At 42.6% G+C, this 18,416-nt stretch overlaps 1 protein-coding gene across 1 annotated transcript; it reads right to left on the bottom strand.

Annotated features, from left to right (window-relative positions):
• Window positions 1-8,213: 8,213 nt before the first annotated feature.
• On the bottom strand, window positions 8,214-10,388 carry LOC133096559 (putative RNA-binding protein Luc7-like 2). Its single transcript, XM_061198197.1, has 2 exons — window positions 9,967-10,388; window positions 8,214-9,558 (listed from the first exon to the last, which is right to left on the bottom strand). The coding sequence occupies exons 1-2, from the start codon at window positions 10,025-10,027 to the stop codon at window positions 8,441-8,443; spliced, it is 1,179 nt and encodes a 392-aa protein (XP_061054180.1). The 5' UTR covers window positions 10,028-10,388; the 3' UTR covers window positions 8,214-8,440.
• Window positions 10,389-18,416: the final 8,028 nt, after the last annotated feature.

The raw sequence follows: 18,416 nt of genomic DNA, 5'->3' as shown, positions 1-18,416 counted from the left end.
TTTCCTTTTCCCATTCATTCTTCAGTGACTCTACCCACCAGACCCCACAGACAAGAAGTTCCAGTGGCCTCCCAACACCCAAAGCCAGGGGCTGGCTTCCTTCTTTGATGTCTCGAGACTGACTACATCTCAGTTTTCCTTATTTTGTTTATTTTTTACTTGTTGATTGTTAAACACTCATTTTCCTTAGCTTCCCCACTGTAAGGCATCAAATCTAATTTGATTCTCCTCCTACTGCTCTAATCATTCCTTTTTTGTTTTTAATAAATTTATTTATTTATTTATTTTTGACTGCCTTGGGTCTTCGTTGCTGCGCGTGGGCTTTTCTCTAGTTGCGGCGAACAGGGGCTACTCTTCGTTGCAGTGCGTGGGCTTCTCATTGCAGTGGCTTCTCTTGTTGCAGAGCACAGGCTCTAGGCGCGTGGGCTCAGTAGTTGTGGCACACGGGCTTAGTTGCTCCGCGGCATGTGGGATCTTCGTGGACCAGGGCTCGAACCTGTGTCCCCTGCATTGGCAGGCGGATTCTTAACCACTGTGCCACCAGGGAAGCCCTGATCATTACTTTTGAGTCCCTTTAATTAGCAGTATCCTCTCCTTAAATCATTTTTTTCAAACTAGTGTTTTCTTACTTCTATTCTCTCTTTTTATTTTTAATATTTATTTATTTGGCGGTGCCGGGTCTCAGTTGCAGCACGTGGTATCTTCGTTGCAGCACGCGGGATCTTTTTTTTTTTTTTTTTAGTTGAGGCATGGGAATTCTTAGTTGCAGCATGTGGGACCTAGTTCCCTGACCAGGGATAGAACCTGGGCCCCCTGCATTGAGAGCACGGAGTCTGAGCCACTGGACAACCAGAGAAGTCCCTTCTTCCTTCTGTTCTTTTCTTGCTCCTCCTGTGACCTTTTTAGTCATCTTATGAAGGCTTTACAACTGTTTGTAGTCATTCATTTTATCCTTACCCCTGGGTACATGGGAGGATTGCATTTTCACTGCCCCTAAAGTTACTCCACATAGAAGCAATCACAGACCCTGTATGTTCTACTACCTAAACTTAAAAAAAATTTTTTTTCCTTTTAATTCCCAGTGAACCTCCCAGTCATCCTGCCTCATCTGTACTCCTGTGACACTGTGCCAGATGGTCTCTTTATACAAACTGTGCCCTTCCTGGATTCTATTCTCCACATCACGGCCAGAATTCCCATACTTACAACCATTCCTTTTGCCCTTTTAGTGAAATCCTTAACATCACACAGAGACTCTGGACTGATCCCCTCAGTCTGCTTTCCTCTCTCTCACACTCAAGTTCTCTGCTGCAGCCACTCTAACCTCTCTCATTTCCTTCAAAGTTCTGTGTTCCTTGACCTGCATCTCAGAATATTACCCATTCTGACATCTCAGACCTAGAAGTGCCCCTGCCATTTTTTTCTTAGTTGAATTGCATGAATCCTTCACATCTCAACCTAGACATCATACAAAAAACAATAAATATTTATGGGTTGATTCTCTCATCCATTATTCCAGCTGAGACTTTCATCAGCTCCTATCCACATTGCTGAAATAGCCTCTACTCTCCTCTGTACCAATCTGTACCTTTTAACTACGGTGTTCTCTATGAAGATGCTAGTTGCCTGGGTGTGGAACATTACTAGATTTAATTTTCTAATTTTACCTTTTAGTTATTACTCTCTTCCTTGCTTGTCCCATTTAATTGTATCCTCTGATTTCAGCACAATTATTTAACACAATAATTAATTAGATAAGTCATTAATCTTTTGATTAATATACTGACTAATCACCATAGATCTCATTTACTGAAAATGCCAATCTTTAGTTGCAGTTGAGCAGTGTTTTATCAAGATATTGTTTCAATAGTTAAACATCATAGTTTCTTATAATGCATATCACAAACTTGGAAAATTCACTTTCTTGATAGCTTCACCAAAGTTTAGAATTTTTTGCTAAAAATAGGTTATAAGTTACGACATCAGAGTCATGTTTTCTTGTCTTCTGGATGCGACCAAATCACAGTTTAGCGTCATTAAACTGTGGGACGAAGTGAGAGAGTGGCATGGACACATATACACTACCAAATGTAAAATAGATAGCTAGTGGGAAGCAGCCGCATAGCACAGGGAGATCAGCTCGGTGCTTTGTGACCACCTAGAGGGGTGGGATAGGGAGGGTGGGAGGGAGACGCAAGAGGGAGGAGACGTGGGGATATAGGTTTATGTATAGCTGATTCACTTTGTTATACAGCAGAAACTAACACACCATTGTAAAGCAATTATACTCCAATAAAGATGTTTAAAAAAAAAAGGTATATTGAATTTTACGCAACTTACTTTACAGGCAAAAATTGTGAACTTAACTCCTTTTCAAAGGATACAAAATCTAATAGTAAACTACCCAAAAGGATGGATAATTTATATTGCTTCTTTCAACAAAAGAAACAATAAAACTATGACTTATGAGAACAAGACTACATTGAGAAATTAAAAGAAATGAAACACTGGGAACCAATGAAAACAACACTAAATATAGTCAGAAAAATAGAAAACATATCAACTTTATACCTCTATAATTAAATAAATATTTATATAGTAAGGAATAAACACTTCAGCAGAAAATTCTTAATTAGAAAGCACAATGTTTTGTAAAATAAATACATGATGATGGTGCATCTTAGACACACAAATAAGCATTTTAAATCAGGCTAGTAAGTCTTGTCCAAATATAGAGAAATAGTTTTGACATCTAAAAGCCTTAGGATTGTTGCCTAAGACTTGACTCAAGTGGGATCTAAGTGAAACTTTCTCCTGGTGTCTAATTTATCAAATTCAAATTCTTAAGGTATTTATTTCAGAAGTAGATTTCATTCTACTTTAAAGATTTCTGCCCTTCATTAACTTCAGATATCAGTATACTTGCAGTCTCAGGTATATAAATATAAAACATGTTGACATCCCTGGGGTTTTGGATAGCTATTAATGTTTTTTCTGTTTGGGTAGAATTAATTTGTTTATTTTCAACTTGTCATGAAATCAAATAACTTTGTCTTGTTTCTATGTCTTTTATAAAGTTGATTAAGGACAATTGGATTAATAGTTAAATTGCAAGAATATATATGACCATAAAGAATGGCAAAAGCATTACTTTTTTTTTTTTAATTTATTTATTTATTTATTTATTTATGGCTGTGTTGGGTCTTCGTTTCTGTGCTAGGGCTTTCCCTAGTTGTGGCAAGCGGGGGCCACTCTTCATCGCGGTGCGCGGGCCTCTCACTATCGCGGCCTCTCTTGTTGCGGAGCACAGGCTCCAGACGCGCAGGCTCAGCAATTGTGGCTCACGGGCCCAGCCGCTCCGCGGCACGTGGGATCCTCCCAGACCAGGGCTCGAACCCGTGTTCCCTGCATTGGCAGGCAGATTCTCAACCACTGCGCCACCAGGGAAGCCCGCAAAAGCATTACTTTAAAGTTGATTCTTTTGGACTTCGCTGGTGGCGCAGTGGTTAAGAATCTGCCTGCCAACGCAGGGGACACGGTTTCGAGCCCCGTTCCAGGAAGATCCCACATGTCGCGGAGCAACTAAGCCCGTGCGCCACAACTACTGAGCCTGCGTTCTAGAGCCCGTGTGCCACAACTACTGAGTCCACATGCCACAACTACTGAAGCCCGCGTGCCTAGAGCCTGTGCTCCGCGACAAGAGAAGCCACCGCAATGACAAGCCTGCACGCCGCAACAAAGAGTAGCCCCTGCTCGCTGCAACTAGAGAAATGCCGCGCGCAGCAACGAAGACACAACGCAGCCAAAAATAAATAAATAAATAAATTTATTAAAATAATAATAAAATTAAAATTAAATTGATTCTTTTTAAGAATTTTGTAGTGATAAAAAAGAAGAGATAACATTGCAGGTCATATATTACTATCCTTGTAAAAGTTGTGAGAAACCATGAATGAGTAATTCTACATTTATTAGCTAATGGTATGGTACAACCACTTATCAAAATAAAAATGAGGTCCATATATATACAAAATCAACTCTTTATCATAAGTATCACTAGAAACTATAGAGCCCCACATGAACTCTTGAGGGTAGTAAGGCTCTTAAAACAACATTTTAAGTGCATAGCTATTACAAACCCATTTGATATTCATTTTAATTGCCATGACGCTAATGAATATACTCTGTATTCAAACTGATGTCCCAAGTTCTACTACAGCAGTTCCAACATAATTCAGCCTTAGTTAAGAGCGAGTATTAAAATTGCAGGGCTTCCCTGGTGGCGCAGTGGTTGGGAGTCCACGTGCCAATGCAGGGGACACGGGTTTGATCCCCGGTCTGGGGGAATCCCACATGCTGCAGAGCAGCTAGGCCCGTGCACCACAACTGCTGGGCCTGCGCTCTGGAGCACGCGAGCCACAACTACTGAAGCCCATGCACCTGGAGGCCGTGCTCCGCAATGGGAGAGGCCACCGCAGTGAGGAGTGGCCCCCACTCGCCGCAACCAGAGAAAAGCCCACGCGCAGCAAGAAAGACCCAACACGACCAAAAATTTTAAAAAAAGAAAAGAAAAAATTTCATTTTACCAGGAAGGAGGGAAAAAACTAATCAGAGCAAACATCAGCTCCTTGAAATGGCAAATTAAAGATTTATATTAAATCATGTTTTCTCACTTGGACATGTACAGAATACAATAATACAGGAAAACTTGCTATATCAACCACTCCTTTTCCTTGCCTCAGCTGTTCTACTGATTAATTAGCCTGGAAAATAGAAATTGGGATGCGAAAAATGACTCAGAAGGGGAGGCTGAAATTCACTTTACAATATTTAGTCTGTGAAAAGGATTTTAAAAATACCACCACACCAATATATTTTAGCTGAAGGAACAGGTAGTTATATATGCCATTTTATGGCAATTGGTCAGACAAGCTCTAATGTTCCCTTTAATCCTCTCCCACATGGAGGACTGACACCTGAAAATCCAACATGAGAGACCTCATGCCATAAATTCAAGATGGTATTTTTCAATGTATGGGTCACAGAATGACGCCTGGATGTTTGTTAAAAGCAAACATTCCTGGGAATTCCCTGGAGGTCCAGTGGTTAGGACTCTGCGCTCTCACTGCCGAGGGCCCGGGTTCAATCCCTGGTTGGAGAAATAAGATCCCACAAGCCACGCGGAATCGCCAAAAAAAAAAAAAGCAAACATTTCTGTGCCTCAACCAAGTTCTACCAAGTCAAAATCACGGGAATCAGCATTGTGATGAGCAACCTGAAAATTCTGACATACACACTTGTTTAAAAACAACTGCGTGGGACTTGCCTGGTAAACCAGTGGTTAAGACTCCACACTCCCAGTACAGGGGGCCGGGGTTCCATCTTGGTCAGGGAACTAGATCCCACATGCCGCAAAAAAGATCTTGTGTGCTGCAACTAAGACCTGCTGCCGCCAAATAAATAAATAAAAGAAACAACTGCCTGAAGTTTGGATGAGGTAATATTTAAAGCTATATATTTTTCATTTCATTCCAGTCAGCAAACATTTATTAAGTACGGATCCTATGTGAGTGAAAATTTGATACATGGAGGGTGTCCCAAAAGGCAAGAAGCATATGATAAACTTATTTTCAAGGTACAGTTTATTAAGTACAATGATAACCTGCAAATGTCTGGAAACACAAAAAAGTGTGCTTACTGTGCAGATTAACAGTTCACTCTTTTCTTTTTTTAAATTATTTATTTTATTTATTTATTTATTTTTGGCTGCGTTGGGTCTCAGTTGCTGCACGTGGGCTTTCTCTAGTTGCAGCGAGCAGGGGCTACTCTTCGTTGCGGTGCGCGGGCTTCTCATTGCAGTGGCTTCTCTTGTGGAGCACGGGCTCTAGGCGCACAGGCTTCAGTAGTTGTGGCACACGGGCTCAGTAGTTGTGGCTTGAGGGCTCTAGAGCGCAGGCTCAGTAGTTGTGGCGCGTGGGCTTAGTTGCTCCGCGGCATGTGGGATCTTCCCGGACCAGGGCTCGAACCAGTGTCCCCTGCATTGGCAGGAGGATTCTTAACGACTGTGCCACCAGGGAAGCCCTAACAGTTCACTCTTGATTTCAATCTAGTAGTTCATCCTCTGAAAAGGTGTCTGGAGGTTGAAGAGAAGTGTGTTTAGCTTATTATTAGAAAATGTAACTGAAGTATTGGTTAAAAACAAATTTACCCATGTTTTCTCATGGTTTGGACATCCTGTGTTTTCAAGAGAAGGGTAGTAAGTGTGTGAGGTTTCTTGGTGGCTGGGGGAAGGGACAGAGGGTACCAATGAGGGAAGGGAAAAAATGAACTACAAGACCAGAAGCACTAAAGGCAAATGGTTTCTCTTACCTCCAACCTAATTCCCCTGGTGCCCGAACCGTGAGTTAAACTTATCAATATTTGGAAGTTGCATTGTGTTTTTCTAACCACCAGAGCAAAATTCAAACAGTAAAAGTTGACTTTGAAGTTTAATAGGAGAATGGAAGAAAATAAAGCTGATGGTGCCAAGTTATTTTTCTGGTCAGCAATTTTCGCTCACCCCATCCCCTCCAGGAGTGGAGACTGATTGACTGAAATCTTTAGAGTGAATTGGACAGGGAGCACTCACTCACGAAACTGAGTGCAGACAAGCTGATGGGATTCATTAATTGTGCCTAGATTTTCTATAACCCTTGGCTGACTTTTCCTGGCAGTGAAAACAGGATCCAATTAAAAAAAAAAAAAAAAAGATTGTGATAAGTGAAGGTGGACAGAAAAATGGTTGTAGGGACCTTAACGGATTTCCATTGCCCATAGCCATGGTTCTCAGAGTGGTCTCTAGACCAGCTATTTCATCACTACCTGGGGACTCATTGTACTAGTCTGCTCTGGCTGCTATTACAAAAGACCACTGGTTAGGTGGATAAAACAACATGTTTGTTTCCTTACAGAGCTGGAGGCTGGAAGTCCAAGATCAAGGTGCTGGCCAGTTTGGTTTCTGGTGAGAGCTTTCTTCCTGGCTCTTCCTCTTTTTATAAGCCACCAATCCAATCAGATTAGGAACCCAGCCTTATGACCTCATTTAACCTTCATTATCTCCTAAAAGCCCTATTTCAAATAGGGTCACATTGGGGATGAGAACGTCAATGTATGAATTTTGGGGCCAGAATTCAGTCCATAGCACTTGTAACAAATGAAAACTCTGGAGCCCTGCCTCAGACCTACTGAATCAGAAATTCAGGAAATGGAGCCCTGCAATTTGTGTCTTATTAATCTCTCCAGGTTATTCGCATGCACACTAAAGCCTGAGAAGCACGGGCCTTCAGGGAAAATTCCCAGCATCTCATTTCGTTTCCTCCACAGTTTTTCCCATTTTTACTTTCCAACCTTATTCCTTACTGCTCTTTACTTACTGCTCTTTACTCCTTACTGCTCTCATGAGCTCTGCTTCTGCTAAACTCCTTCTCACTGTGGCCTGAAGGATCATTCGTATTCTGCCTTTCAGACTCTTGTTTCCTATCTTTCCATGACCTTGAATTGTCTTTCGACCTCTTTAACGAAGCATCACTTTTTTTTTTTTTTTTTTTTTTTTTTTTTACTAGACAAGTTACAGTTTAATGATGGTGGTGGTGATTTTCATTTTATTATTTTTTACAATAAGGGTGTAATCTTTATACTTCACACACACAAAATAAAACAAGAAGTGCTTATGAAAGAGTCCCTGCCCCCACCCCCCCATCTCAAAACATCCTGAACGTAGCTATTCAATAGAACAGAAAAATCAAGACATGTTTGATTTCAAAATTTCAATAAAAAAGCAAAGCATGTAATGCAACAGCTGTTCAACTTCCCACTCTAAAATAGGCACCGTTAGACAAACAAAACTCCCAGTATTTTAAATTTCTCCAGCACACATTCCAGTATAAATGTTCTGAACTGTAATCAGCTAGTAATTAATAATGGGAATAGAACCTTAGAACAGAAGTTATATTGCTTCCCTGCACCCCTTTCTCTCTCTTACAATTAGAGGGTAGAGGTATCAGGGGATACAGAGTCAAAGGAAGAAGGATTAAAAAGAAATTCCCAAAGTTGCTGTTTTTTGGACGAGAAAGGAAGACAGCATTTTACAAATGTTCAAAAAATCCCAAGGCAAGTAATACAGTTCATTCACTATCACTCCTACTAGAAAGAATAAAGACATCAGCATATTATTATATAAAACTGTACTTTCAGAAGTGTATTACAAGTTCACCAGAAACTATGGATGTAGTTTTAGGCTTCATCAAAGAAAACAAGTTCAGATCAAGTTAGATGCTATACACCTAGCCTAGCTGGATCGGTGTCTGGAACTGCTCACTGTGTCACCCTGAACAGCTGTAAACTAAACAATAGTATGTAACTCCAGAGGAAGCTTAAGGATTGAGGATATGTACACAGCTAATTATATCTCCCCTGCTTCGCGCTCTTCAGAGCTCCTCCTGTCTTCTGATCTGCCATTAGCGCTCTCATAGGACCGCTTCTTATCTTTTCGATCTCTGTCACGAGGTGATCTGTCTCTTGAATTCCTGTCTCTGTCACGTGATGCTAAGTCTTGTTCTCTGAATCTCTCTTTTGAGGATCTCCTCCTGGATCGCTCTCTGCTCCTGTCTCTAGAACTGTGCCCACTTCTCTGGTGGCTGCGGCTGCGACTACGGCTGCTGGAGCGGGACCTGTGGCGATGGCGTTTCTCCCGGGATTTGGATCGAGTTCTCCTTTTCCGTTCCCGTGACATGGAGCGAGACCTATGTCTGCGATGCTCTCTGGACCTGGATCTTTTAGGATTCTTGCTATGTGATCGAGACCTCCTCAGCTTCTCCCTTTCTTCTCTCTCCCTTTCTTCTCTTCTTTTCAGGCGTTCCTGGTTTCTTTTCTCCTGCTTCTCAGCTACAACTCTCTTTAATTCTTCAAGCTTCTCTCTTATTTCAATAAATCCCAGGTGCAGTTTACCCCCAAAATGATCAGCCAGTCGTCTGTCATTATCATGAAGACCTAAATAGGCAGAGCAAACTTCACAGACTCGAAGTTTCTGCTGCTGGAAACTGGAAGCTGGCATAGAATTCCGATAAACTTCCTCTGCTTCTCTTTTCTTTGCCCGTGCTTTCTCTACTTCATCCATTACTTTCTGGGATTCCTCCACATTCCCTTCAGCTCCTAGCTGTTCCACCTTAGCCAACAATTTACCGATTTCTTCATTTAACTCATGAACACGTTCTGCCTTTGCTGCAACTTCAGCACTAATCTCTTCCTGAGTTTCTGCTAATCTTTTCTTAGCCACTTCTGTTCTTCGATCACAATCTGCAATGAATGACTGCAGATGATCCATAGCATCGAGTTCAAAGAAAAAATCTTGTTCTTTGGATGCAATTTCATAATCTGCTCTTAAAGCCAGGTCATGGACTTTCAGACATTCTCCAAGATCCATTCTAGTTCCAGACAGGACATCATGGGGGCAACAATTCAGAAGGTGACTCTTGCATACTCTGTCATCACTGAATTTGATTCGTTGACGAGTAGTATCTCACACTGCGAATCCCCACTGAACCCCAGACGCCATTTCTTCCACTATTTTGTTCCAGCTGAAGTGTCTCCCTTTTGGGCTCGGCGAATGCGGGGCCTTTCTGACACTCCCTTGCAGACTGAAGTAGGCAGGCATAGATACATTGAACCCATTCTCTCCGATGCTCCCTGTATTTTTTTAAGCTGTGAGTGGATGACCATGCTATGTGATCAACAACTGTGAAGGCATGCATTCAGGAGACATGACAAAAGATTCAGCAAGGGCAGCTGGTTAAATTCTTTTCATGTTGAATCACAGAGGTCAACATCTTTGCACATGGTTCACAAGCGGTACCCTGCTTCCATTTATGCAGTATGCCAGGCATCGGCACGATTTTCAGTGGCACACAGGCGGTTGCCACCACCAGGGCCCGTCCCGGGAGGTGCCCATCAACTGGTCCAGCATCGCGCGCATCTGGGCCTGCGCCGACATGGCGGCGGCGTAGCGGGCGGACGGACGGGGGTGGGGCGCAGACCGGGCCCTCTCGGGCGGGGGGACAAGGGGAAGGGGTGGGGGAAGGTGAGACGCTGTCTCGGTTGCCGCCGCTGCCTCGAGGCGTGCGGAAAAGGGAGCTGGAGGGGTTGCAGGAGAGTCCGGGCTGCGCTCCTCACGACGACGCGTACGTGGAAGGCAGCAGCCCCCGAAAGCGACCCTCGTTCCCTCACTCTCCGTCGGGTTCCTGGGGCAGAAGCAATACCGGCTAACCAAGCTCTCGTCTCCAACACCGCCACCCGCCAGAAGACGTCAGCCCCCCCCTTCAAGCTCTGACGCCGCTCGCCGCCACCGTCGCCGCGACGTGAGCGCGCACGCTCCTCGCGCTTCGAAGCATCACTTTAACATCCCAGCCACGGTCATGTCTTCTTTCTCCAGATAGCATAAGCACTACTTGTCTGAACCAATCATTTTCCTATTTTACAGATTTTACTTTCTTAGAGTTCATAGGTTACACTTGTTTGTAATTTTAGCACAAGGCTTTGCACATAAAAAGTACTTAAATCTTCAAAATATTATAGACTGTCTTGCTTATAACTCTTCTCTGTAAGTGACTCCCTACAATACTGGCTCCAATACAACACTGATTTGGGGCATCAAACAGCCTATTGGTCTCTGACATAATGCTACTTCCAAAGTTGCTTAATATTAAAAAGTAATCGATATACTATTTGCTATTTATTAAGTCCTTAAGTGCATCAAGCCCTATAATAAGCACTTAGTACATTACCCCATTCAATTCTCACAATCACCCTGAAATAGGCATTATGATCCTTATTTGACTGAAAAAGACACTGGAAACTGAGGCAGAGAGTTCAAGCAACTCCCCCAAAGTCATATACCCAAGGAGCAGCAAGGCTGAGAAATGTGAACCTATGTTTCTCTGACTCAAAGCATATGCGTTATTTCCACTGTGTTATACTAGAGGCAGAGAGATTTAGTTTTCTGTCATCGTGTTGAATTTACTGCCAAGAACCCCAGAGGGTATAGGTCTTGAATTAAAGGTAATTCCAGGGTACCCTTTGTAAACTCTCTATTTTCTACATCCGTAGCGTACACACACACAAACACACATCCTGAAGCACTGCTAAAAGTAAGCCATCATGAAAAAAAAATTGGGGGAGGACTTCTTGACCAACAGATACTGTTAAATGTCTACAGACAACAAAGAGCTCTAAATTCCATCGCTATTCTATATGCTATTTACCGGCGGACAGACTTCGGAATTCTTTCATCTTGACATTGAAGACAACTGAAGAACTCAAAGGGAACTACTTGAAAGCTCACAAGGAGCTCTGATAAACTTTTGCCCAAAGCTACTACTGATAATTAAACACTAGAAGCACTCACACACACATATACGCCTAGAAAATTGAAAAAAATCTATTAAAACAATGGAAATTTTTTTTTCCAATGGTACGTCCTTAGCTTCCTTCCCCAGAAAACAGACCAAGGGGTTGTATTTCACTTTCACAGCTACTGGCACTTTGAAGACTGGCCTATTAAGAGAATAAGCCACACCTGCTGAATTGTTTCCGTCATTCCAACCAATGAACAGTAACCCTCCGTGCTCAGCCTACCTGGGGGGTTCCACAACCTCGACATCGTGCAGAAATAGGTGACATCCTGCCCACATGGAGGTGCTGAAAATGAGCTGAGTATTCTTCTGGGTTGTAGCGCACCACCGCCGTCTGTGTCTGCAAATCGTGAGACACGATGGTCCATACTTTGTCCTCTGTGGGGAGAAAAATGCTGCGACGATGGGTCATTAGTATGCAACTGCATCTTCAAATGTCAGAAAATAAGTGAGCTACGCTTTCACTGGTGTTTTCCCTGAACTGCTGTAGAACAGTTAAGGACAGTAGTAACTCTTCAAGTAACCCCTACCGTTTTCTCACACCGAAGTTCTGCTTATATAGACAAAGTAGAAAAGTCATATTGTTTATTAAAAACAAACACAAGATCTGGTGGATGCTCTAACATCCACAGCACTGAATGTGAAGGCCCATTGTGTTGCAATGCCTTCCCGACTCTGGAACCCCTCACCCCTCCCGTAGAACAGGACCTGCTCCTTCCTAAATGAACTATGTGCTCTCCAGCCTCTGGATCTTTGTACATGCTGTTTGCTCTAACCGGAATATGCATCCTCATCTTGTCAACAACTGTTCTTTTCACCCTGACCTTTCAGATAAAATTAGACACTGCATGCTCTGTTATTGAAATGCTCTACACATGTGGGATGATGCAGATAAGTAATTATCTTGGAGTTTTGGACGCTGAAAATTTCAATGTGTGAAAAGAAGCAGATATAAGACTGATGAGGTCGAATTAAAATCCTATATAGTTCTGCATTTGAATTAGAAGTATCACTATAAACACTTGATGACATTATCTTTTAAAAATGCAGATATAGGTCCTAGCTCTGTCCACTGAAAAAGTCCCCAAACAAGGACCAACCTCTGGCACCAGACTGTCATCACTCTATACCATTTTCCTTTAAGAGAAAATTAGGTTCCTGGAGAAATGGCTGATTCCAGGGCTGGAAAGGGATAAGAGGAGCCTGGAACGTATTGTCACATCAGAAACAAATAAACTACTGGAGACAGAGGGCTGTTCCAAAGCCCCCAGGGCCAAAGAAGGATGATTTTAATTAACATCAATCAGAATTTCCTGTAATGAATTAAAATACATCAAGGATATTTAATTCTATGAGTTCACTGAAAAAGAAAGAAATGTTTAACTTTGGAAGATGCTAGGTAACTAACACATTATTTTGAATACCAGTAAATGAAGGCAAAAATTCAGCATTTAGTCTACTTTACCTACATGAACTGTAATATAACTAAATACTCCCTTTATGGAAATATTTCAGCTCATAAATGAAGGCTAAATGATAAGTTAGAGTGTCATCATTTTGTAACTGTTACCGAGTCTAAGCTCCCTCTGCTTGCCGCATGACAGGCTAATAAATCGAAGACGAGGTGTTGAGGCAGGGAATACTTTATTCGGAAAGCCAGCAGGCCGAGTAGATGACAGACTAAAGTCTCAAAATAACCGTCTTCTCCGGGTTTGGATGCCAGTTTCTTTTATAGCACAGAGAGGGGGAGGAGATGAGGAAGTAAAGTAAAAAGGCCATAAGTTTTGCAAATGTCCCCTGGAATGGCCAGCCTCGGGGAGGGGATGTGTTAATTTCTTCTTCCTTGCAGCCAGCCACAGGTGGAACAGGGTCCGGATGTTTCCCTGAACAAAGGTACTTTGGTTTAACATTCAGGCAGAGGGGCAGGGTTCCCCGAGACAGGCCATTATGTGTAGACAGTATCCATTGAGTGAACAAAAGCCACGGAAAGCAAAGGTTAAAGTAAAAGAAACAGATCCAACATGTAATCCGATTTGGCTCTTCCCTGTTACAATTCCCCACTGTCAATATCCATTTCACAGTCTTGTGGAAAAAGGGGTGACAACCCAGGAAATGAGCTCCCAGAGAATTTGGCTTTGAAGGCCAGTGAGGCTTAATTTCAGGAGTCCCAGAGGGTTGGGGGAAATAGAGACTTCACTCTAAATGGGCACACGCAAAAATCTCACAGGCTCTGGGATGGAGGGAAGAAGCAGTAATACGATAGGAGCCTGGGTCAGACCTACTTGCTGATCTTGGAGAGTCTCCCAGAGAGGCAGGAGGCAACTACAGCTCACCCTGGGGACATAGACACTGACTGCAGCAACTGGGGGGAGCTTGTTCTACCACATGGACACTGGTACTGACAAATGCCATTTTGGAATCCTCCTTCTAGCTTATAGCCCCAATACCCAGCCCTGCTCAGACCAAACAGCATATAGGTGCCAGTGCTGGGACGCCTCAGGACAAGCAACTAACACGGCATGGACACAGCCTCAGGCACTGGCAGGAAGACTGCCTTATGACCCTGGGAGTCCACAACCACCCCTGGACATGATCCTGTCCAACAGAGGGCCCGGGACCCGGCCCCACGCTCCAGTGCACAGGCACTAAACCCAACCCGAGACCCTCGGGGCCATCTAGCCAGACAACCTGGGACCCAGCTCCAACCAACAGTGGGCAGGCACCATCCCCAGAATCCCATGGGCTTGAGCCACACCCTCTAGGGAACCTGCTCTAGCCTCAGGACCAGCTTCCCTAGTGGGTGGACACCAGCCATAAGAAAACCACAGCCCTGCAGTCTGTGGATCTGGCCCACCCACCAGGAGGCCAGATCATGCCCTGGGACTGGCTGGGCCCCAGCACCAGCCACCAGCAAGCCTGCTCTAGCCTCAGGCCCAGCTTCACCCACCAGTGGGCAGACACCAGCCACAAGAAAACTATAGCCCCACAGCCTACAGACACAGCCCACCCACTAGCAGGCCAGATCCTTCCCTGGAGACCAGCTGGGCCCTGGCCCCAACCATCAGCAGTCCCACAGAAGGTTCAAGACACCCTGGGCCCTGCAGCCAACTGTGTGAGAAAGCAGCCTCACCCACCAATGATAAAACACAAGTTCTGGGACCCCTGGGACCTGCAACCAGACTCCAGGACCTGGTTTCACCCACAGTGGTTGGGCAACAGCCCTGAGATTTCCTGGACGCTGACTCCACCCACCAGTAATGCAGCGCTAGTCCCCCCACCCCGGGTTTCTGCAGTAAGCCACCGCCTGACACAGTTAACAACCCATAGCTAGCCAGAAGCCTCTGCACAAGGCAGGACCCAGCAACCAACAAGTCCAGGGGCAAAGCAAGCCTACCAGACCACCCATATAATGAGCCTACCATGACAGGAAGACCCACGCAGCCCTCACAGGGGAAACCTCTCGAGCATAAAGCTCTGGTGATGAGAGGGGAGTGCACTACTGGGACACATAGGAAGTCTCCTGCAAAAGGCCACTTCTCCAATGTTAGGAAACAAACATAACCAATCTATAAGATACATAAAAATATAAACAGCAAATTAGGCAAAATGAGATGACAGAGGAACCTGTTCCAAGCAAAGGAACAAAATAAAACCCCAAAAGGAGAACTAAGTAAAGTGGAAATAGGTAATCTACCCAAGAAAGAGTTCAGGGTAGTGATGATAAAGATGACCAAAGAACTCGGGGGAGGAATGGATGCACAGACGAGTCAGAAATTTTTAACAAAAATTTAGAAAATATAAAGAACAATCAGAGGTGAAGAATAAGATAACTGAAATGAAAAACACCCTAGAAGGAATCAACTGTAGACTAAATGATACAAAGGAATGTATCAGTGAGCTGAAAGACAGAGTAGTTGAAACCACTCATACTGAAAAGAAAAAAGGAAGGAAAAGAAATGAGAACAGTTTAAGAGACCTCTGTAAGAACATCAAGCACACTAATATTTGCATTATAGGGGACCCAGAAGAAGAAGAGAGAGAAAAGGAGGCTGAGAACATAACTGAAGACATAATACATGAAAACTTCCCTAACCTGGGATAGGAAACAGACATCCAAGTTCAGGAAGCGCAGAATGTCCCATACAGGATTACTCACAGAGGAAGACACGAAGACACATTGTATATTATTATTTTTTTTAATATTTATTTATTTGGCTGCATCAGGTCTTAGTTGCGGCCCACAGGCTCTTCATTGCAGTGCGTGGCTTTCTCTCTAGTTGTTGCACACAGGCTCCAGAGCACACGGGCTCAGTAGTTGTGGCGTGTGGGCTTAGTTGCCCTGTGGCATGTGGGATCTTAGTTCCCCGACCAGGGATCAAACCCATGTCCCTTGCATTGGAAGGTGGATTCTTAACCACTGGACCACCAGGGAAGTCCCCACATTGTATATAAAAATGGCAAAAATTAAAGAGAGAATGTTAAAAGTAGCAAGGGAAAAGTAACACGGTACTTACAAGGGAACTCCCATTAAGGCTATCAGCTGACTTTTCAGCATAAACTCTGCAGGTCAGAAGGGAGTGGCATGGGCTTCCCTGGTGACACAGTGGTTACGAATCTGCCTGCCAGTGCAGGGGACACGGGTTCAAGCCCTGGTCCGGGAAGATCCCACATGCCGCAGAGCAACTAAGCCCGTGCACCACAACTACTGAGCCTGCGCTCTAGAGCCCACGAGCCACAACTACTGAAGCCCATGTGCCACAACTACTGAAGCCCATGTGCCTAGAGCCTGTGCTCCGCAACAAGAGAAGCCACGGCAATGAGAAGCCCGTGCACTGCAACAAAGAGTAGCCCCTGCTCGTCACAACTACAGAAAGCCCTCATGCAGCAATGAAGACCCAGCACAGCCAAAAATAAATAAATAAATAAAAAGAAAAGGGAAAAAAAAAAAGAAGGGAGTGGCACAACATATTCAAAGTGATGAAAGGGAAAAAAAAACCTACAACCAAGTATACTTTAACCAGCAAGGTTCTTGATGAGATTGATAGAGCAAAAGCTTCACAGACAAGCAGAAACTAAAAGAGTTCAGAACCACCAAACCTCCTTTATAAGAAATGTTAAAGGAAATTCTCTAAGCAAAAAAGAAAAGACCACAACTAGAAACATGAAAATTATGAAAAGAAAAAAGCTCATTGTTAAAGGAAAATATATAGTAAAGGTAGAAAATCATCCATGCACAAATCTAGTAGGAAAGTTACATTTACAAATGTAGTAAAATCATCTATATTGACAATAAACAGTTAAGGGATACACAGAACAATTAGATGTAAAATGTGGTATCAAGACAGTAATCATGAGGGGAGGCTAGTACAAATGCAGGCTTGTGAAAATGCATGTGAAATTACGAGATCAGCAATGTAAAATAATCATAGATACAGATATATAGATTGCTATATATAAGCCTGATGATAACCATAAACCAAAAATCTATAATAGACACACACACACAAAAGTAAAAGGAATCCAAACATAACACTAAAGATAGCCATTAAATCACAAGAGAAGAGAACAAAAAGAAGGAACAAAAAAGACCTAGAAAACAATCCCCAAACAATTAACAAAATGGCAATAAGAACATACATAGTCCATCGATGGACTAAATGTTCCAATCAAAAGACACAGAGTGGCTGAATGGATACAAAAACAATACCTGTATATATGCTGGCTGCAAGAGACACACTTCAGATCTAAAGACATAACACTGACTGAAAGTGGAGGGATGGAAAAAGGTATTCCATACAAATGGAAATCAAAAGAAAGCCACAGTAGCAATACTTATATCAGACAAATTATCCTTTAAAATAAAGATTGTTAAAAGAAACAAAGAAGGACACTACATAATGATCAAGGGATCAATCCAAGAAGAAGTTATAACAATTGTAAGTATTTATGCACTTAACATAGGAGCACCTAAATACATAAAGCAAATATTAACTGACATAAAGGGAGAATTTGACAGTAACACAATAAAAGTAGGGAATTTTAAAACCCCACTTATAACAATGGACAGGTCATCCAGACAGAAAATCAATATGGAAACACTGGCCTTAAGTAACACATTAGACCAGATGGAGACGATATATACATATATATATATGGCACATTCCATCCAAAAGCAACACAATACACTTATACACTTCCTTTTCAAGTGCACATGGAAATTTCTCCAGGATAGATCACATGCTAGGCCTCAAAACAACCCTCAGTAAATTTAAGTAAATTGAAATCATATCAAGTATCTAAACACAATGCTAGGAGACTACAAATCAACTACAAGAAAATAACTGCAAAAAACACAAACACGTGGAGGCTAAACAATATGCTGCTAAACAACCAATGGATCACTGAAGAAATCAAAGAGGAAATTTAAAAACACCTAGAGACAAATGAAAATGAAAACACAACAATCCAAATCTATCGGACACAGCAAAAGCAGTTCTAAAAGGGAAGTTTACAGTGATACAAGCTTACCATAGGAAACAAGAAAAATCTCAAATGAACAACCTAACCTTACACCCAAAGGAGCTAGAAAAAGAACAAAGCTCAAAGTTAGTAAAATAAAAAAAATCATAAAGATTAGAGAAGAAATAGAGACTAAAAATCAATAGAAAAGATCAATGAAACTAACAGCTGGTTCTTCGAAAAGATAAAACAAAATTTAGCCAGACTCATCAAGAAAAAAAAAAGAGAGGGAAGGCCCAAATCAATAAAATCAGATATGAAAAAGGGGAAGGTACAACTGACACCACAGAAATACCAAAGAGCCTGAGACTACCATGAACAATTATATGCTAATAAAATGGACAACCTAGAAGAAATGGACAAATTCCTAGAAATGTACAATCTCTCAAGACTGAATGAGGAAGAAATAGAAAATATAATCAGACAAGTTACCAGTAATGAAATTGAATCAGT

Source organism: Eubalaena glacialis, chromosome 1, assembly GCF_028564815.1.
Source record: "Eubalaena glacialis isolate mEubGla1 chromosome 1, mEubGla1.1.hap2.+ XY, whole genome shotgun sequence".
In the NCBI taxonomy this organism is placed as follows: Eukaryota; Metazoa; Chordata; class Mammalia; order Artiodactyla; family Balaenidae; genus Eubalaena; species Eubalaena glacialis.
Note: the sequence above shows the minus strand (reverse complement) of the source record. Positions and strands in the feature narration are given on the sequence as shown.